Genomic DNA, 22,703 nt, shown 5'->3' with positions numbered 1-22,703 from the left:
ATCCGCAATCCAAAGCGGGTCCTTTTCCTCTCTGTATCCGCATTCCAAAGCGGGTCCTTTTCCAATCTGTATCCGCATTCCAAAGCGGGTCCTTTTCCTCTCTGTATCCGCATTCCAAAGCGGGTCCTTTTCCTCTCTGTATCCGCATTCCAAAGCGGGTCCTTTTCCTCTCTGTATCCGCATTCCAAAGCGGGTCCTTTTCCTCTCTGTATCCGCATTCCAAAGCGGGTCCTTTTCCTCTCTGTATCCGCATTCCAAAGCGGGTTCCTTTTCCTCTCTGTATCCGCATTCCAAAGCGGGTCCTTTTCCTCTCTGTATCCGCATTCCAAAGCGGGTCCTTTTCCTCTCTGTATCCGCATTCCAAAGCGGGTCCTTTTCCTCTCTGTATCCGCATTCCAAAGCGGGTCCTTTTCCTCTCTGTATCCGCATTCCAAAGCGGGTCCTTTTCCTCTCTGTATCCGCATTCCAAAGCGGGTCCTTTTCCTCTCTGTATCCGCATTCCAAAGCGGGTCCTTTTCCTCTCTGTATCCGCATTCCAAAGCGGGTCCTTTTCCTCTCTGTATCCGCATTCCAAAGCGGGTCCTTTTCCAATCTGTATCCGCATTCCAAAGCGGGTCCTTTTCCTCTCTGTATCCGCAATCCAAAGCGGGTCCTTTTCCAATCTGTATCCGCAATCCAAAGCGGGTCCTTTTCCTCTCTGTATCTGCATTCCAAAGCGGGTCCTTTTCCAATCTGTATCCGCATACCAAAGCGGGTCCTTTTCCTCTCTGTATCCGCATTCCAAAGCGGGTCCTTTTCCTCTCTGTATCCGCATTCCAAAGCGGGTCCTTTTCCTCTCTGTATCCGCATTCCAAAGCGGGTCCTTTTCCTCTCTGTATCCGCATACCAAAGCAGGTCCTTTTCCTCTCTGTATCCGCATTCCAAAGCGGGTCCTTTTCCTCTCTGTATCCGCATTCCAAAGTGGGTCCTTTTCCTCTCTGTATCCGCATTCCAAAGCGGGTCCTTTTCCTCTCTGTATCCGCATTCCAAAGCGGGTCCTTTTCCTCTCTGTATCCGCATTCCAAAGCGGGTCCTTTTCCAATCTGTATCCGCAATCCAAAGCGGGTCCTTTTCCTCTCTGTATCTGCATTCCAAAGCGGGTCCTTTTCCAATCTGTATCCGCATTCCAAAGCGGGTCCTTTTCCTCTCTGTATCCGCATTCCAAAGCGGGTCCTTTTCCTCTCTGTATCCGCATTCCAAAGCGGGTCCTTTTCCTCTCTGTATCCGCATTCCAAAGCGGGTCCTTTTCCTCTCTGTATCCGCATTCCAAAGCGGGTCCTTTTCCTCTCTGTATCCGCATTCCAAAGCGGGTCCTTTTCCTCTCTGTATCCGCATTCCAAAGCGGGTCCTTTTCCTCTCTGTATCCGCATTCCAAAGCGGGTTCCTTTTCCTCTCTGTATCCGCATTCCAAAGCGGGTCCTTTTCCTCTCTGTATACGCATTCCAAAGCGGGTCCTTTTCCTCTCTGTATCCGCATTCCAAAGCGGGTCCTTTTCCTCTCTGTATCCGCATTCCAAAGCGGGTCCTTTTCCTCTCTGTATCCGCATTCCAAAGCGGGTCCTTTTCCTCTCTGTATCCGCATACCAAAGCGGGTCCTTTTCCTCTCTGTATCCGCGTTCCAAAGCGGGTCCTTTTCCTCTCTGTATCCGCATTCCAAAGCGGGTCCTTTTCCTCTCTGTATCCGCATTCCAAAGCGGGTCCTTTTCCAATCTGTATCCGCATTCCAAAGCGGGTCCTTTTCCTCTCTGTATCCGCAATCCAAAGCGGGTCCTTTTCCAATCTGTATCCGCAATCCAAAGCGGGTCCTTTTCCTCTCTGTATCTGCATTCCAAAGCGGGTCCTTTTCCAATCTGTATCCGCATACCAAAGCGGTTCCTTTTCCTCTCTGTATCCGCGTTCCAAAGCGGGTCCTTTTCCTCTCTGTATCCGCATTCCAAAGCGGGTCCTTTTCCTCTCTGTATCCGCATTCCAAAGCGGGTCCTTTTCCTCTCTGTATCCGCATACCAAAGCAGGTCCTTTTCCTCTCTGTATCCGCGTTCCAAAGCGGGTCCTTTTCCTCTCTGTATCCGCATTCCAAAGTGGGTCCTTTTCCTCTCTGTATCCGCATTCCAAAGCGGGTCCTTTTCCTCTCTGTATCCGCATTCCAAAGCGGGTCCTTTTCCTCTCTGTATCCGCAATCCAAAGCGGGTCCTTTTCCAATCTGTATCCGCAATCCAAAGCGGGTCCTTTTCCTCTCTGTATCTGCATTCCAAAGCGGGTCCTTTTCCAATCTGTATCCGCATTCCAAAGCGGGTCCTTTTCCTCTCTGTATCCGCATTCCAAAGCGGGTCCTTTTCCTCTCTGTATCCGCATTCCAAAGCGGGTCCTTTTCCTCTCTGTATCCGCATTCCAAAGCGGGTCCTTTTCCTCTCTGTATCCGCATTCCAAAGCGGGTCCTTTTCCTCTCTGTATCCGCATTCCAAAGCGGGTCCTTTTCCTCTCTGTATCCGCATTCCAAAGCGGGTCCTTTTCCTCTCTGTATCCGCATTCCAAAGCGGGTCCTTTTCCTCTCTGTATCCGCATTCCAAAGCGGGTCCTTTTCCAATCTGTATCCGCATTCCAAAGCGGGTCCTTTTCCTCTCTGTATCCGCATTCCAAAGCGGGTGCTTTTCCTCTCTGTATCCGCATTCCAAAGCGGGTCCTTTTCCAATCTGTATCCGCATTCCAAAGTGGGTGCTTTTCCTCTCTGTATCCGCATTCCAAAGCGGGTCCTTTTCCTCTCTGTATCCGCATTCCAAAGCGGGTCCTTTTCCTCTCTGTATCCGCATTCCAAAGCGGGTCCTTTTCCTCTCTGTATCCGCATACCAAAGCGGGTCCTTTTCCTCTCTGTATCCGCGTTCCAAAGCGGGTCCTTTTCCTCTCTGTATCCGCATTCCAAAGCGGGTCCTTTGCCTCTCTGTATCCGCATTCCAAAGCGGGTCCTTTTCCAATCTGTATCCGCATTCCAAAGCGGGTCCTTTTCCTCTCTGTATCCGCAATCCAAAGCGGGTCCTTTTCCAATCTGTATCCGCAATCCAAAGCGGGTCCTTTTCCTCTCTGTATCCGCATTCCAAAGCGGGTCCCTTTCCAATCTGTATCCGCATTCCAAAGCGGGTCCTTTTCCTCTCTGTATCCGCATTCCAAAGCGGGTCCTTTTCCTCTCTGTATCCGCATTCCAAAGCGGGTCCTTTTCCTCTCTGTATCCGCATTCCAAAGCGGGTCCTTTTCCTCTCTGTATCCGCATTCCAAAGCGGGTCCTTTTCCTCTCTGTATCCGCATTCCAAAGCGGGTCCTTTTCCTCTCTGTATCCGCATTCCAAAGCGGGTCCTTTTCCTCTCTGTATCCGCATTCCAAAGCGGGTCCTTTTCCTCTCTGTATCCGCATTCCAAAGCGGGTCCTTTTCCAATCTGTATCCGCATTCCAAAGCGGGTCCTTTTCCTCTCTGTATCCGCATTCCAAAGCGGGTCCTTTTCCTCTCTGTATCCGCATTCCAAAGTGGGTGCTTTTCCTCTCTGTATCCGCATTCCAAAGCGGGTCCTTTTCCTCTCTGTATCCGCATTCCAAAGCGGGTCCTTTTCCTCTCTGTATCTGCATTCCAAAGCGGGTCCTTTTCCTCTCTGTATCCGCATTCCAAAGCGGGTCCTTTTCCTCTCTGTATCCGCATTCCAAAGTGGGTCCTTTTCCTCTCTGTATCCGCATACCAAAGCGGGTCCTTTTCCTCTCTGTATCCACATTCCAAAGCGGGTCCTTTTCCTCTCTGTATCCGCATACCAAAGCGGGTCCTTTTCCTCTCTGTATCCGCATTCCAAAGCGGGTCCTTTTCCTCTCTGTATCCACATTCCAAAGCGGGTCCTTTTCCTCTCTGTATCCGCATTCCAAAGCGGGTCCTTTTCCTCTCTGTATCCGCATTCCAAAGCGGGTCCTTTTCCTCTCTGTATCCGCATTCCAAAGCGGGTCCTTTTCCAATCTGTATCCGCATTCCAAAGCGGGCCCTTTTCCTCTCTGTATCCACATTCCAAAGCGGGCCCTTTTCCTCTCTGTATCCGCATTCCAAAGTGGGTGCTTTTCCTCTCTGTATCCGCATTCCAAAGCGGGTCCTTTTCCTCTCTGTATCCGCATTCCAAAGCGGGTCCTTTTCCTCTCTGTATCTGCATTCCAAAGCGGGTCCTTTTCCTCTCTGTATCCGCATTCCAAAGCGGGTCCTTTTCCTCTCTGTATCCGCATTCCAAAGCGGGTCCTTTTCCTCTCTGTATCCGCATTCCAAAGCGGGTCCTTTTCCTCTCTGTATCCGCATTCCAAAGCGGGTCCTTTTCCTCTCTGTATCCGCATTCCAAAGCGGGTCCTTTTCCTCTCTGTATCCGCATTCCAAAGCGGGTCCTTTTCCTCTCTGTATCCGCATTCCAAAGCGGGTCCTTTTCCAATCTGTATCCGCATTCCAAAGCGGGTCCTTTTCCTCTCTGTATCCGCATTCCAAAGCGGGTCCTTTTCCAATCTGTATCCGCAATCCAAAGCGGGTCCTTTTCCTCTCTGTATCTGCATTCCAAAGCGGGTCCTTTTCCAATCTGTATCCGCATTCCAAAGCGGGTCCTTTTCCTCTCTGTATCCGCATTCCAAAGCGGGTCCTTTTCCTCTCTGTATCCGCATTCCAAAGCGGGTCCTTTTCCTCTCTCTGTATCCGCATTCCAAAGCGGGTCCTTTTCCTCTCTGTATCCGCATACCAAAGCGGGTCCTTTTCCTCTCTGTATCCGCATTCCAAAGCGGGTCCCTTTTCCAAAGCTCCTTTTCTCTGTATCCGCATTCCAAAGCGGGTCCTTTTCCTCTCTGTATCCGCATTCCAAAATCTGTATCCGCATTCCAAAGCGGGTCCTTTTCCTCTCTGTATCCGCATTCCAAAGCGGGTCCTTTTCCAATCTGTGTAAAGCGGGTCCTTTTCCCTCTCTGTATCCGCATTCCAAAGCGGGTCCTTTTCCAATCTGTATCCGCATTCCAAAGCGGGTCCTTTTCCTCTCTGTATCCGCATTCCAAAGCGGGTCCTTTTCCTCTCTGTATCCGCATTCCAAAGCGGGTCCTTTTCCTCTCTGTATCCACATTCCAAAGCGGGTCCTTTTCCTCTCTGTATCCGCATACCAAAGCGGGTCCTTTTCCTCTCTGTATCCGCATTCCAAAGCGGGTCCTTTTCCTCTCTGTATCCGCATTCCAAAGCGGGTCCTTTTCCTCTCTGTATCCGCATTCCAAAGCGGGTCCTTTTCCTTTTTCTCTGTATCCGCATTCCAAAGCGGGTCCTTTTCCAATCTGTATCCGCATTCCAAAGCGGGTCCTTTTCCTCTCTGTATCCGCATTCCAAAGCGGGTCCTTTTCCTCTCTGTATCCGCATTCCAAAGCGGGTCCTTTTCCAATCTGTATCCGCATTCCAAAGCGGGTCCTTTTCCTCTCTGTATCCGCATTCCAAAGCGGGTCCTTTTCCTCTCTGTATCCGCATTCCAAAGCGGGTCCTTTTCCTCTCTGTATCCGCATTCCAAAGCGGGTCCTTTTCCAATCTGTATCCGCATTCCAAAGCGGGTCCTTTTCCTCTCTGTATCCGCATTCCAAAGCGGGTCCTTTTCCTCTCTGTATCCGCATTCCAAAGCGGGTCCTTTTCCTCTCTGTATCCGCATTCCAAAGCGGGTCCTTTTCCAATCTGTATCCGCATTCCAAAGCGGGTCCTTTTCCTCTCTGTATCCGCATTCCAAAGCGGGTCCTTTTCCTCTCTGTATCCGCATTCCAAAGCGGGTCCTTTTCCTCTCTGTATCCGCATTCCAAAGCGGGTCCTTTTCCTCTCTGTATCCGCATTCCAAAGCGGGTCCTTTTCCTCTCTGTATCCGCATTCCAAAGCGGGTCCTTTTCCTCTCTGTATCCGCATTCCAAAGCGGGTCCTTTTCCTCTCTGTATCCGCATTCCAAAGCGGGTCCTTTTCCTCTCTGTATCCGCATTCCAAAGCGGGTCCTTTTCCATTCCAAAGCGGGTCTGTATCCGCATTCCAAAGCGGGTCCTTTTCCATCCGCATTCCAAAGCGGGTCCTTTTCCTCTCTGTATCCGCATTCCAAAGCGGGTCCTTTTCCTCTCTGTATCCGCATTCCAAAGCGGGTCCTTTTCCTCTCTGTATCCTTCCTTTCCTCTCTGTATCCGCATTCCAAAGCGGGTCCTTTTCCTCTCTGTATCCGCATTCCAAAGCGGGTCCTTTTCCTCTCTGTATCCGCATTCCAAAGCGGGTCCTTTTCCTCTCTGTATCCGCATTCCAAAGCGGGTCCTTTTCCTCTCTGTATCCGCATTCCAAAGCGGGTCCTTTTCCTCTCTGTATCCGCATTCCAAAGCGGGTCCTTTTCCTCTCTGTATCCGCATTCCAAAGCGGGTCCTTTTCCTCTCTGTATCCGCATTCCAAAGCGGGTCCTTTTCCTCTCTGTATCCACATTCCAAAGCGGGTCCTTTTCCTCTCTGTATCCGCATTCCAAAGCGGGTCCTTTTCCTCTCTGTATCCGCATTCCAAAGCGGGTCCTTTTCCAATCTGTATCCGCATTCCAAAGCGGGTCCTTTTCCTCTCTGTATCCGCATTCCAAAGCGGGTCCTTTTCCTCTCTGTATCCGCATTCCAAAGCGGGTCCTTTTCCTCTCTGTATCCGCATTCCAAAGCGGGTCCTTTTCCTCTCTGTATCCGCATTCCAAAGCGGGTCCTTTTCCTCTCTGTATCCGCATTCCAAAGCGGGTCCTTTTCCTCTCTGTATCCGCATTCCAAAGCGGGTCCTTTTCCTCTCTGTATCCGCATTCCAAAGCGGGTCCTTTTCCAATCTGTATCCGCATTCCAAAGCGGGTCCTTTTCCTCTCTGTATCCGCATTCCAAAGCGGGTCCTTTTCCTCTCTGTATCCGCATTCCAAAGCGGGTCCTTTTCCTCTCTGTATCCGCATTCCAAAGCGGGTCCTTTTCCTCTCTGTATCCGCATTCCAAAGCGGGTCCTTTTCCTTTCCAAAGCGGGTCCTTTTCCTCTCTGTATCCGCATTCCAAAGCGGGTCCTTTTCCTCTCTGTATCCGCATTCCAAAGCGGGTCCTTTTCCTCTCTGTATCCGCATTCCAAAGCGGGTCCTTTTCCTCTCTGTATCCGCATTCCAAAGCGGGTCCTTTTCCTCTCTGTATCCGCATTCCAAAGCGGGTCCTTTTCCTCTCTGTATCCGCATTCCAAAGCGGGTCCTTTTCCTCTCTGTATCCGCATTCCAAAGCGGGTCCTTTTCCTCTGTGTATCCACATATTCCAAAGCGGGTCCTTTTCCTCTCTGTATCCGCATTCCAAAGCGGGTCCTTTTCCAATCTGTATCCGCATTCCAAAGCGGGTCCTTTTCCACCTGTATCCGCATTCCAAGTATCCGGGTCCTTTTCCTCTCTGTATCCGCATTCCAAAGCGGGTCCTTTTCCTGTATCCACATTCCAAAGCGGGTCCTTTTCCAATCTGTATCCGCATTCCAAAGCGGGTCCTTTTCCAATCTGTATCCGCATTCTGGGTCCTTTTCCGCATTCCAAAGCGGGTCCTTTTCCTCTCTGTATCCGCATTCCAAAGCGGGTCCTTTTCCTCTCTGTATCCGCATTCCAAAGCGGGTCCTTTTCCTAATCTCTGTATCCGCATTCCAAAGCGGGTCCTTTTCCTCTCTGTATCTGCATTCCAAAGCGGGTCCTTTTCCAATCTGTATTCCAAAGCATTCCAAAAAGCGGGTCCTTTTCCTCTCTGTATCCGCATTCCAAAGCGGGTCCTTTTCCAATCTGTATCCGCATTCCAAAGCGGGTCCTTTTCCAATCTGTATCCGCATTCCAAAGCGGGTCCTTTTCCTCTCTGTATCCGCATTCCAAAGCGGGTCCTTTTCCTCTCTGTATCCGCATTCCAAAGCGGGTCCTTTTCTCTCTGTATCCGCATTCCAAAGCGGGTCCTTTTCCTCTCTGTATCCGCATTCCAAAGCGGGTCCTTTTCCTCTGTATCCGCATTCCAAACTCCTTTTCCTCTCTGTATCCACGTTCCAAAGTACCTCTCTGTATCCGCATTCCAAAGCGGGTCCTTTTTCAATCTGTATCCGCATTCCAAAGCGGGTCCTTTTCCTCTGTATCCGCATTCCAAAGTCCTTTTCCTCTCTGTATCCGCATTCCAAAGCGGGTCCTTTTCCTCTCTGTATCCACGTTCCAAAGGGGTCCCTCTCTGTATCCGCATTCCAAAGCGGGTCTTTTCCTCTCTGTATCCGCATTCCAAAGCGGGTCCTTTTCCTCTCTGTATCCGCATTCCAAAGCGGGTCCTTTTCCTCTCTGTATCCGCATTCCAAAGCGGGTCCTTTTCCTCTCTGTATCCGCATTCCAAAGCGGGTCCTTTTCCTCTCTGTATCCGCATTCCAAAGCGGGTCCTTTTCCTCTCTGTATCCGCATTCCAAAGCGGGTCCTTTTCCTCTCTTATCCATTCCAAAGCGGGTCCTGTCCATCTGTATCCGCATTCCAAAGCGGGTCCTTTTCCTCTCTGTATCCGCATTCCAAAGCGGGTCCTTTTCCTCAAACTGTATCCGCATTCCAAAGCGGGTCCTTTTAAACCAATCTGTATCCGCATTCCAAAGCGGTCCTTTTCCAATCTGTATCCTTCCAAAGCGGGTATCTGTATCCGCATTCCAAAGCGGGTCCTTTTCCAATCTGTATCCGCATTCCAAAGCGGGTCCTTTTCCAATCTGTATCCGCATTCCAAAGCGGGTCCTGTACTAAACTAACCATGTACAAAACGAACCATCTACTAAACTAACCCTGTACTAAACTAACCATCTACTAAACTAACCATCTACTAAACTAACCATGTACTAAACTAACCCTGTACTAAACTAACCCTGTACTAAACTAACCCTTTACTAAACTAACCATGTACTAAACTAACCATGTACTAAACTAACCCTGTACTAAACTAACCCTGTACTAAACTAACCCCGTACTAAACTAACCATCTACTAAACTAACCATGTACTAAACTAACCCTGTACTAAACTAACCATCTACTAAACTAACCATCTACTAAACTAACCCTGTACTAAACTAACCCTGTACTAAACTAACCCTGTACTAAACTAACCATCTACTAAACTAACCATCTACTAAACTAACCATGTACTAAACTAACCCTGTACTAAACTAACCCTGTACTAAACTAACCCTTTACTAAACTAACCATGTACTAAACTAACCATGTACTAAACTAACCCTGTACTAAACTAACCCTGTACTAAACTAACCCTGTACTAAACTAACCATCTACTGAACTAACCCTGTACTAAACTAACCATGTACTAAACTAACCCTGTACTAAACTAACCCTGTACTAAACTAACCATCTACTAAACTAACCATGTACTAAACTAACCCTGTACTAAACTAACCCCGTACTAAACTAACCATCTACTAAACTAACCATGTACTAAACTAACCCTGTACTAAACTAACCCTGTACTAAACTAACCATCTACTAAACTAACCATGTACTAAACTAACCCTGTACTAAACTAACCCTGTACTAAACTAACCCTGTACTAAACTAACCATCTACTAAACTAACCATGTACTAAACTAACCCTGTACTAAACTAACCCTGTACTAAACTAACCATCTACTAAACTAACCATGTACTAAACTAACCCTGTACTAAACTAACCCCGTACTAAACTAACCATCTACTAAACTAACCATGTACTAAACTAACCCTGTACTAAACTAACCCTGTACTAAACTAACCATCTACTAAACTAACCATGTACTAAACTAACCCTGTACTAAACTAACCCTGTACTAAACTAACCCTGTACTAAACTAACCATCTACTAAACTAACCATGTACTAAACTAACCCTGTACTAAACTAACCCTGTACTAAATAAAACTAACCATGTACTAAACTAACCCTGTTATAAACTAACCCTGTACTAAACTAACCCTGTACTAAACTAACCATGTACTAAACTAACCCTGTACTAAACTAACCCTGTACTAAACTAACCATGTACTAAACTAACCATCTACTAAACTAACCATGTACTAAACTAACCCTGTACTAAACTAACCCTGTACTAAACTAACCATGTACTAAACTAACCCTGTTATAAACTAACCCTGTACTAAACTAACCCTGTACTAAACTAACCATGTACTAAACTAACCCTGTTATAAACTAACCCTGTACTAAACTAACCCTGTACTAAACTAACCATGTACTAAACTAACCCTGTACTAAACTAACCCTGTACTAAACTAACCCTGTACTAAACTAACCCTGTACTAAACTAACCATGTACTAAACTAACCATGTACTAAACTAACCCTGTACTAAACTAACCCTGTACTAAACTAACCATGTACTAAACTAACCCTGTTATAAACTAACCCTGTACTAAACTAACCCTGTACTAAACTAACCATGTACTAAACTAACCCTGTACTAAACTAACCCTGTACTAAACTAACCCTGTACTAAACTAACCCTGTACTAAACTAACCCTGTACTAAACTAACCCTGTACTAAACTAACCATGTACTAAACTAACCATCTACTAAACTAACCATGTACTAAACTAACCCTGTACTAAACTAACCCTGTACTAAACTAACCATGTACTAAACTAACCCTGTTATAAACTAACCCTGTACTAAACTAACCCTGTACTAAACTAACCATGTACTAAACTAACCCTGTTATAAACTAACCCTGTACTAAACTAACCCTGTACTAAACTAACCATGTACTAAACTAACCCTGTACTAAACTAACCCTGTACTAAACTAACCATGTACTAAACTAACCCTGTACTAAACTAACCATCTACTAAACTAACCCTGTTATAAACTAACCCTGTACTAAACTAACCCTGTACTAAACTAACCATGTACTAAACTAACCCTGTACTAAACTAACCCTGTACTAAACTAACCATGTACTAAACTAACCATGTACTAAAGTAACCATATTCTCTGCCTCTTCAAATATAATTTTATTTTATTTTTTTATAACTGGTAAATAATACAACTATGTTCTACTTTCACATTATGTACAGGCTGGGTAATTCCAGATTGTTTTCAACTTATTTTCCCTTGTTGTTTTGTAATCTCTCCTCCCTCCCCCTCTCTTCTTCTCCGACAGGCAGGGCAGATTAAGGGGATGTTCTAGCTACCATCTTGTTTGTCTAAACCGCTCAATGCACATGTGGCACATCTCTGTTCTCGTCTGACTCACTACTCTCCCCCTCCCCCCTCTCTCTACTGTTGTAGTTACTCTCTGCAGCCATGGCAACTGCTGCATGTTTGGCATAATGCCTTTGAGGGCAGTGGAAAAAGAGAGAGAGAGAGACCGAGAGAGAGAGAGAGAGAGAGAGAGAGAGAGAGAGAGAGAGAGACAGAGAGAGAGACAGAGAGAGAGACAGGGAGAAAGACAGAGAGTAAGACAGAGAGGGAGAGAGAGATGGAGGGAGAGAGCGACAGAGAGACAGAGACAGAAAGAGAGAGGGAAAGACAGGGAGAGAGAGTGGGAGAGAGAGAGTGAGAGCAGAGCAATCTTTGCTCTCAGTAGTTGGCTTCAATCCAGTGTAATCATGCCACAGAGCTGAAATGAGGCCTCTGGCAGAACACCAGCTTTCAGGGAACAAAGATGTGAGCTTCTAATGTTGGCCGCCGAACCTCCCTGCTGCCCTGCCCGCTTGGCATGAAGCACCAATTCCCAGCAGCCTCCGCTTTGGCAGCCCACCAGGTCAGCTAGCACACTCACAGAAAAACACACACACACACACTCACAGAAAAACACACACACACACACACACACACACACACACACACACACACACACACACACACACACACACACACACACACACACACACACACACACACACACACACACACACACACACACACACACACACACGCTGGGGCTGCAAAGAGGATCAGGATAAAGAAATTTAAGCATCCCAAATGTCACCCGTTTCACTATATAGGCCACTGTTTTTGACCAGAGACCTATTGAGGAAGAGGCCTATGGGTCCACTTAGTAGTGCACTATATAGGGAATAGGGTGGCATTTGGTACGCATCCCAGAGGCTTGTTTTTCTCTGGGTCGGTCAGTCGGTCGACTCTCTGCTGTTCTGGTCCAATGACATCACCTCTGCAGCCTCCAGCCATCAGATTCCAGCCATCAGATTCCAGCCACCAGATTCCAGCCACCAGATTCCAGCCACCAGATTCCAGCCACCAGATTCCAGCCACCAGATTCCAGCCACCAGATTCCAGCCATCAGATTCCAGCCACCAGATTCCAGCCATCAGATTCCAGCCATCAGATTCCAGCCATCAGATTCCAGCCACCAGATTCCAGCCACCAGATTCCAGCCACCAGATTCCAGCCACCAGATTCCAGCCATCAGATTCCAGCCATCAGATTCCAGCCACCAGATTCCAGCCACCAGATTCCAGCCACCAGATTCCAGCCACCAGATTCCAGCCATCAGATTCCAGCCATCAGATTCCAGCCATCAGATTCCAGCCACCAGATTCCAGCCACCAGATTCCAGCCACCAGATTCCAGCCACCAGATTCCAGCCACCAGATTCCAGCCACCAGATTCCAGCCATCAGATTCCAGCCACCAGATTCCAGAGAGGTTGCTTGACTTGAAACGTAAATTGCTGTGTTTGTAGAAAGTCGATTAATTAAAGACGATCCATAAAGCCAAACAGAAAATACTAAATACTAATACTACACAACAACGAATCTGAATTCATGCAATGAATTTCCTCCTCTTCTTCCGAAGAGGAGAGGCGAAACGGATCAGAGGACCAATACGCGGCGTGGTAAGTGTCCATGGTTCTTTTTAATACGTTAAGGTACACATGAACAACTGACTACAAAAAACAAGAAATGTGAAAACTCAAAACAGTCCTATCTGGTACAAAGACAGAGACAGGAACAATCACCCACAAACACACAGTGAAACCCAGGCTACCTAAGTATGATTCTCAATCAGAGACAACTAATGACACCTGCCTCTGATTGAGAACCATACTAGGCCGAAACATAGAAATACCCAAATCATAGAAAAACAAACATAGACTGCCCACCCAACTCACGCCCTGACCATACTAACTAAATACAAAACACAGGAAATAAAGGTCAGAACGTGACAATTCAGCACATCTGTTTAATAGTTGTTAATTTCCTCACGTTGGTTATCTTTACACACAGTTTCTCGTGAAAGACGTGAAGCTAAAAGAAGGGGTCAAGGCAGAGGAACGACATTGAGTTGTAAAACATTGTTGCCATGGTGATTCACGTCCAATACAGGAGGAATATGACGGATTCATACGAGGACACTTATTATGGACTCAGAGTCATGCACTGCATAAAGAGACCCATCTGTATAATATAAGCCCGAAAATGCTATTTACTACACTTAGTCTCAGTGCAATGCCTTTTAAAGCTATTTGTCAATCAGTGAAAAAGCTAAATAAATGGGAGTGAGTCAAACAAGGAAGTTGTTTAAAAAAAAAAGAAGTAAAAGCTATTTTCAAAAGATTGGTAAATAATATTTTCCAGCTGTCCAGTGTTCTCCGCCGCTACGTAGCTCTTCACACCAGAAACCAGAGCCCCCCCACCAGAAACTAGAGCCCCCCCACCAGAAACCAGAGCCCCCCCCACCAGAAACCAGAGCCCCCACCAGAAACCAGAGCCAGAGCCCCCCCACCAGAAACCAGAGCCCCCCCACCAGAAACCAGAGCCCCCCCCACCAGAAACCAGAGCCCCCCCACCAGAAACCAGAGCCCCCCCCACCAAATAAAATATGTGAAAATAGATTGTAGAACAGTGTAAACAGGAAACAGGAAGTGACTGGTCACAGGGGTGATCCTGGGTACTGTGGGTGGTTGCCACGGTTACTGTTTCCTGTATGAAACACAACCAATGAAGAGGGAGAAAAAAAGGTCATATATTACCGACAACTGTCTGTCTCTGAGCCAACAACGCTGTTTACCTCCACCTCATCCCGTCTAGTCAATATTATAACATGACCCCATCATGTTGTTGACTGATTAGAACCATCATGTTGTTGACTGATTATAACCATCGTGTTGTTGACTGATTATAACCATCGTGTTGTTGACTGATTATAACCATCATGTTGTTAACTGATTATAACCATCGTGTTGTTGACTGATTATAACCATCATGTTGTTGACTGATTATAACCATCATGTTGTTGACTGATTATAACCATCATGTTGTTGACTGATTATAACCATCGTGTTGTTGACTGATTATAACCATCGTGTTGTTGACTGATTATAACCATCATGTTGTTGACTGATTATAACCATCATGTTGTTGACTGATTAGAACCATCATGTTGTTGACTGATTATAACCATCATGTTGTTAACTGATTATAACCATCATGTTGTTGACTGATTATAACCATCATGTTGTTGACTGATTATAACCATCATGTTGTTGACTGATTATAACCATCATGTTGTTGACTGATTAGAACCATCATGTTGTTGACTGATTATAACCATCATGTTGTTGACTGATTATAACCATCATGTTGTTGACTGATTATAACCATCATGTTGTTGACTGATTATAACCATCATGTTGTTGACTGATTATAACCATCATGTTGTTGACTGATTATAACCATCATGTTGTTGACTGATTATAACCATCGTGTTGTTGACTGATTATAACCATCGTGTTGTTGACTGATTATAACCATCATGTTGTTGACTGATTAGAACCATCATGTTGTTGACTGATTATAACCATCATGTTGTTGACTGATTATAACCATCATGTTGTTGACTGATTAGAACCATCATGTTGTTGACTGATTAGAACCATCATGTTGTTGACTGATTAGAACCATCATGTTGTTGACTGATTATAACCATCATGTTGTTGACTGATTATAACCATCATGTTGTTGACTGATTATAACCATCGTGTTGTTGACTGATTATAACCATCGTGTTGTTGACTGATTATAACCATCGTGTTGACTGATTATAACCATCGTTGTTGTTGACTGATTATAACCATCATGTTGTTGACTGATTATAACCATCATGTTGTTGACTGATTATAACCATCATGTTGTTGACTGATTATAACCATCGTGTTGTTGACTGATTATAACCATCGTGTTGTTGACTGATTATAACCATCATGTTGTTGACTGATTATAACCATCATGTTGTTGACTGATTATAACCATCATGTTGTTGACTGATTATAACCATCATGTTGTTGACTGATTATAACCATCATGTTGTTGACTGATTATAACCATCATGTTGTTGACTGATTATAACCATCATGTTGTTGACTGATTATAACCATCATGTTGTTGACTGATTATAACCATCATGTTGTTGACTGATTATAACCATCATGTTGTTGACTGATTATAACCATCGTGTTGTTGACTGATTAGAACCATCATGTTGTTGACTGATTATAACCATCATGTTGTTGACTGATTATAACCATCATGTTGTTGACTGATTATAACCATCATGTTGTTGACTGATTATAACCATCATGTTGTTGACTGATTATAACCATCATGTTGTTGACTGATTATAACCATCATGTTGTTGACTGATTATAACCATCATGTTGTTGACTGATTATAACCATCATGTTGTTGACTGATTATAACCATCATGTTGTTGACTGATTATAACCATCGTGTTGTTGACTGATTATAACCATCATGTTGTTGACTGATTATAACCATCATGTTGTTGACTGATTATAACCATCATGTTGTTGACTGATTATAACCATCGTGTTGTTGACTGATTATAACCATCATGTTGTTGACTGATTATAACCATCATGTTGTTGACTGATTATAACCATCATGTTGTTGACTGATTATAACCATCATGTTGTTGACTGATTATAACCATCGTGTTGTTGACTGATTATAACCATCATGTTGTGTTGTTGACTGATTATAACCATCATGTTGTTGACTGATTATAACCATCATGTTGTTGACTGATTATAACCATCGTGTTGTTGACTGATTATAACCATCGTGTTGTTGACTGATTATAACCATCGTGTTGTTGACTGATTATAACCATCATGTTGTTGACTGATTATAACCATCATGTTGTTGACTGATTATAACCATCATGTTGTTGACTGATTATAACCATCGTGTTGTTGACTGATTATAACCATCATGTTGTTGACTGATTATAACCATCATGTTGTTGACTGATTATAACCATCATGTTGTTGACTGATTATAACCATCATGTTGTTGACTGATTATAACCATCATGTTGTTGACTGATTATAACCATCATGTTGTTGACTGATTATAACCATCATGTTGTTGACTGATTATAACCATCATGTTGTTGACTGATTATAACCATCATGTTGTTGACTGATTATAACCATCATGTTGTTGACTGATTATAACCATCATGTTGTTGACTGATTATAACCATCATGTTGTTGACTGATTATAACCATCATGTTGTTGACTGATTATAACCATCATGTTGTTGACTGATTATAACCATCGTGTTGTTGACTGATTATAACCATCGTGTTGTTGACTGATTATAACCATCGTGTTGTTGACTGATTATAACCATCATGTTGTTGACTGATTATAACCATCGTGTTGTTGACTGATTATAACCATCATGTTGTTGACTGATTATAACCATCATGTTGTTGACTGATTATAACCATCATGTTGTTGACTGATTATAACCATCATGTTGTTGACTGATTATAACCATCATGTTGTTGACTGATTATAACCATCATGTTGTTGACTGATTATAACCATCGTGTTGTTGACTGATTATAACCATCGTGTTGTTGACTGATTATAACCATCATGTTGTTGACTGATTATAACCATCATGTTGTTGACTGATTATAACCATCATGTTGTTGACTGATTATAACCATCATGTTGTTGACTGATTATAACCATCATGTTGTTGACTGATTATAACCATCATGTTGTTGACTGATTAGAACCATCATGTTGTTGACTGATTATAACCATCATGTTGTTGACTGATTATAACCATCATGTTGTTGACTGATTATAACCATCGTGTTGTTGACTGATTAGAACCATCATGTTGTTGACTGATTATAACCATCATGTTGTTGACTGATTATAACCATCGTGTTGTTGACTGATTATAACCATCGTGTTGTTGACTGATTATAACCATCATGTTGTTGACTGATTATAACCATCGTGTTGTTGACTGATTATAACCATCGTGTTGTTGACTGATTATAACCATCGTGTTGTTGACTGATTATAACCATCATGTTGTTGACTGATTATAACCATCGTGTTGTTGACTGATTATAACCATCATGTTGTTGACTGATTATAACCATCATGTTGTTGACTGATTATAACCATCGACTGATTATAACCATCATGTTGTTGACTGATTATAACCATCGTGTTGTTGACTGATTATAACCATCATGTTGTTGACTGATTATAACCATCATGTTGTTGACTGATTATAACCATCATGTTGTTGACTGATTATAACCATCATGTTGTTGACTGATTATAACCATCATGTTGTTAACTGATTATAACCATCATGTTGTTGACTGATTATAACCATCATGTTGTTGACTGATTATAACCATCATGTTGTTGACTGATTATAACCATCATGTTGTTGACTGATTATAACCATCATGTTGTTGACTGATTATAACCATCATGTTGTTGACTGATTATAACCATCATGTTGTTAACTGATTATAACCATCATGTTGTTGACTGATTATAACCATCATGTTGTTGACTGATTATAACCATCATGTTGTTGACTGATTATAACCATCATGTTGTTGACTGATTATAACCATCATGTTGTTGACTGATTATAACCATCGTGTTGTTGACTGATTATAACCATCATGTTGTTGACTGATTATAACCATCGTGTTGTTGACTGATTAGAACCATCATGTTGTTAACTGATTATAACCATCATGTTGTTGACTGATTATAACCATCATGTTGTTGACTGATTATAACCATCATGTTGTTGACTGATTATAACCATCATGTGTTGTTGACTGATTATAACCATCATGTTGTTGACTGATTATAACCATCATGTTGTTAACTGATTATAACCATCATGTTGTTGACTGATTATAACCATCGTGTTTATAACCATCGTGTTGACTGATTATAACCATTGTTGACTGATTGTTGACTGATTATAACCATCATGTTGTTGACTGATTATAACCATCATGTTGTTGACTGATTATAACCATCATGTTGTTGACTGATTATAACCATCATGTTGTTGACTGATTGGACAGTCTATTTTATTCCAGTCGCCATAACGTTCATCTAAACTATGCGTGAGTTTAAACAACTGTGTATTTATTTATTTATTTTCATAAAAATGATGTAAAAATTAATATCTGGATAGTAATCTCCTTTATGGTAGTCTTTATTCTCCCTCTCTTCTGCAGCGGTTGTAATAGCAGGGTTACGTAACAACTACATCTGTTGTTATCGTGGGAACGAGAAAATAAAACATAATCGCCAATCTGCCTTCAGAGGGAATGTGGATCTCAGGCTGAATCAAATATCATTCCCAGGCAACACCCCAAATGGCACCCTATACCCTACCTAGTACACTACTATTGACCAGAGCCCTATTCCCTATATAGTGCACTACTGTTGACCAGGGCCCTATTCCATATATAATGCACTACTGTTGACCAGAGCCCTATTCCATATATAATGCACTACTGTTGACCAGAGCCCTATTCCATATATAATGCACTACTGTTGACCAGAGCCCTATTCCCTATATAGTGCACTACTGTTGACCAGGGCCCTATTCCATATATAATGCACTACTGTTGACCAGGGCCCTATTCCCTATATAGTGCACTACTGTCGACCAGGGCCCTATTCCCTATATAGTGCACTACTGTCGACCAGGGCCCTATTCCCTATATAGTACACTACTGTCGACCAGGGCCCTATTCCCTATATAAAACACTACTGTTGACCAGAGCCCTATTCCCTATATAGAACACTACTGTTGACCAGAGCCCTATTCCCTATATAGAACACTACTGTTGACCAGAGCCCTATTCCCTATATAGAACACTACTGTTGACTAGAGCCGTATTCCCTATATAGAACACTACTGTTGACCAGAGCCGTATTCCCTATATAGTGCACTACTGTCGACCAGGGCCCTATTCCCTATATAGAACACTACTGTTGACCAGAGCCTTATTCCCTATATAGTGCACTACTGTTGACCAGAGCCTTATTCCCTATATAGAACACTACTGTTAACCAGAGCCCTATTCCTTATATAGAACACTACTGTTGACCAGAGCCCTATTCCCTATATAGAACACTACTGTTGACCAGAGCCTTATTCCCTATATAGAACACTACTGTTGACCAGAGCCCTATTCCCTATATAGAACACTACTGTTGACCAGAGCCCTATTCCCTATATAGAACACTACTGTTGACCAGAGCCGTATTCCCTATATAGTGCACTACTGTCGACCAGGGCCCTATTCCCTATATAGAACACTACTGTTGACCAGAGCCTTATTCCCTATATAGTGCACTACTGTTGACCAGACCTTATTCCCTATATAGAACACTACTGTTGACCAGAGCCCTATTCCCTATATAGAACACTACTGTTGACCAGGGCCCTATTCCCTATATAGAACACTACTGTTGACCAGAGCCTTATTCCCTATATAGTGCACTACTGTCGACCAGAGCCCTATGGGCCGACACAATCAAAAAAATGAACAGGCTGGCTCAGAATGTGTTGAAACAGACATGACGTCAGCTCATCTAGAGAGAAGAAAATCACATGCTGGGTATTTCCCAAGCGCCTTAACAACACACATCATGATCACAGTCAGTCTATATATTCTTTCCTGCCTCAGTCTGACTCAGAACAACTCTTCACATACATTTCAACCACTAAACACCTACTGAAACTACCATGTCTCTGTACGAGAGGTTTCGCATGAGGATATCTCCACAGTATTATGTTCAGGTTTTATATATATATATATATTATATTTTTTATTTTTTTATTTTATTTAACTAGGCAAGTCAGTTAAGAACATATTCTTATTTACAATGGTCTAGGAACAGTGGGTTAACTGCCTTGTTCAGGGGCAGAATGACAGATTTGTACCTTGTCAGCTCGGGGATTTGATCCAGCAACCTTTCAGTTACTAGCCCAACACTCTAACCACTAGGCTACCTGCCGCCCCAACACTCTAACCACTAGGCTACCTGCCGCCCAACACTCTAACCACTAGGCTACCTGCCTCCCAACACTCTAACCACTAGGCTACCTGCCGCCCCAACACTCTAACCACTAACCACGAGGCTACCTGCCGCCCAACACTCTAACCACTAGGCTACCTGCCTCCCAACACTCTAACCACTAGGCTACCTGCCGCCCAACACTCTAACCACTAGGCTACCTGCCTCCCAACACTCTAACCACTAGGCTACCTGCCGCCCCAACACTCTAACCACTAGGCTACCTGCCGTCCCTACACTCAAACCACTAGGTTCTAACCACTAGGCTACCTGCCGCCCAACACTCTAACCACTAGGCTACCTGCCGCCCAACACTAACACTCTAACCACTAGGCTACCTGCCGCCCAACTAACCACTAAGCTACCTAACCACTCTCTACCCACTGCCGTATCCCGCCAACTCTAACCACTAGGCTACCTGCCGCCCAACTCTCTAACCACTAGGCTACCTGCCGCCCAACGCTCTAGCCACTAGGCTACCTGCCGTCCCAACACTCTAACCACTAGGTTCTAACCACTAGGCTACCTGCCGCCCAACACTCTAACCACTAGGCTACCTGCCGTCCCAACACTCTAACCACTAGGTTCTAACCACTAGGCTACCTGCCGCCCAACTCTCTAACCACTAAGCTACCTGCCGCCCAACTCTCTAACCACTAGGCTATCTGCCGCACCCAACTCTCTAACCACTGCCTGCCGCCCAACTCCTAACGCTCTAACCACTAGGCTACCTGCCGCCCCAACTCTCTAACCACTAGGCTACCTGCCGCCCAACGCTCTAACCACTGGCTACCTACCTGCCGCCCCAACTCTCTAACCACTAGGCTACCTGCCGCCCAACGCTCTAGCCACTGGGCTACCTGCCGCCCCAACTCTCTAACCACTAGGCTACCTGCCGCCCCACGCTCTAGCCACTAGGCTACCTGCCGCCCCACTACTCTAACCACTAGGCTACCTGCCCCAGCCACTAGGCTACCTGCCGCCCCCAACTCTAACCACTAGGCTACCTGCCGCCCCAACTCTCTAACCACTGGGCTACCTGCCGCCCAACGCTCTAACCACTAGGCTACCTGCCGCCCCAACTCTCTAACCACTAGGCTACCTGCCGCCCAACGCTCTAACCACTAGGCTACCTGCCGCCCCAACGCTCTAACCACTAGGCTACCTGCCGCCCTGCCCCTCTCTAACCACTAGGCTACCTGCCGCCCCAACTCTCTAACCACTAGGCTACCTGCCGCCCCAACTCTCTAACCACTAGGCTACCTGCCGCCCAACGCTCTAGCCACTGGGCTACCTGCCGCCCTACGCTCTAACACTAGGCTACCTGCCGCCCCAACTCTCTAACCACTGGGCTACCTGCCGCCCCCAACGCTCTAACCACTAGGCTACCTGCCGCCCCTCCCTCTAACCACCCCAACTCTCTAACCACTAGGCTACCTGCCGCCCAACGCTCTAGCCACTAGGCTACCTGCCGCCCCCAACTCTCTAACCACTAGGCTACCTGCCGCCCAACACTCTAGCCACTAGGCTACCTGCCGCCCTAACACTCTAACCACTAGGCTACCTGCCGCCCCCAACTCTCTAACCACTAGGCTACCTGCCGCCCAACTCTCTAGCCACTAGGCTACCTGCCACTGCCCCCGCCCAACTCTCTAACCACTAGGCTACCTGCCGCCCCACTCTCTAACCACTAGGCTACCTGCCGCCCAACGCTCTAGCCACTAGGCTACCTGCTGCCCCCAACTACGCCACTAGGCTACTGGCTACCTGCCGCCCCCTTCTCTAACCACTAGGCTACCTGCCGCCCCAACGCTCTAACCACTAGGCTACCTGCCGCCCCTCCCCTCTAACCACTAGGCTACCTGCCGCCCAACGCTCTAGCCACTAGGCTACCTGCCGCCCCAACTCTCTAACCACTAGGCTACCTGCCGCCCAACGCTCTAGCCACTAGGCTACCTGCCGCCCCAACTCTCTAACCACTAGGCTACCTGCCGCCCAACGCTCTAGCCACTAGGCTACCTGCCGCCCCAACTCTCTAACCACTAGGCTACCTGCCGCCCAACGCTCTAGCCACTAGGCTACCTGCCGCCCCAACTCTCTAACCACTAGGCTACCTAACCACTAACCACTGGCTACCTGCCGCCCAACGCTCTAACCACTAGGCTACCTGCCGCCCCAACTCTCTAACCACTAGGCTACCTGCCGCCCAACGCTCTCT

At 45.3% G+C, this 22,703-nt stretch overlaps 1 protein-coding gene across 1 annotated transcript in view; it reads left to right on the top strand.

Annotated features, from left to right (window-relative positions):
* Window positions 1-13,711, top strand: part of LOC127915974 (salivary glue protein Sgs-4-like) — a 71,224-nt gene extending 57,513 nt beyond the window's left edge. The window contains exons 4-5 of the mRNA XM_052497066.1: window positions 12,145-12,745; window positions 12,879-13,711. Of these exons, the coding sequence (XP_052353026.1) occupies window positions 12,145-12,745; window positions 12,879-12,922 (645 nt within the window). The 3' untranslated portion in view covers window positions 12,923-13,711. The remainder of the gene's footprint in view (window positions 1-12,144; window positions 12,746-12,878) is intronic.
* The last annotated feature ends 8,992 nt before the right edge of the window (window positions 13,712-22,703 follow it).

Source organism: Oncorhynchus keta, chromosome 3 (assembly GCF_023373465.1).
Source record: "Oncorhynchus keta strain PuntledgeMale-10-30-2019 chromosome 3, Oket_V2, whole genome shotgun sequence".
Classification (NCBI taxonomy): Eukaryota; Metazoa; Chordata; class Actinopteri; order Salmoniformes; family Salmonidae; genus Oncorhynchus; species Oncorhynchus keta.
This window is presented reverse-complemented; position numbering and strand designations above follow the sequence as displayed.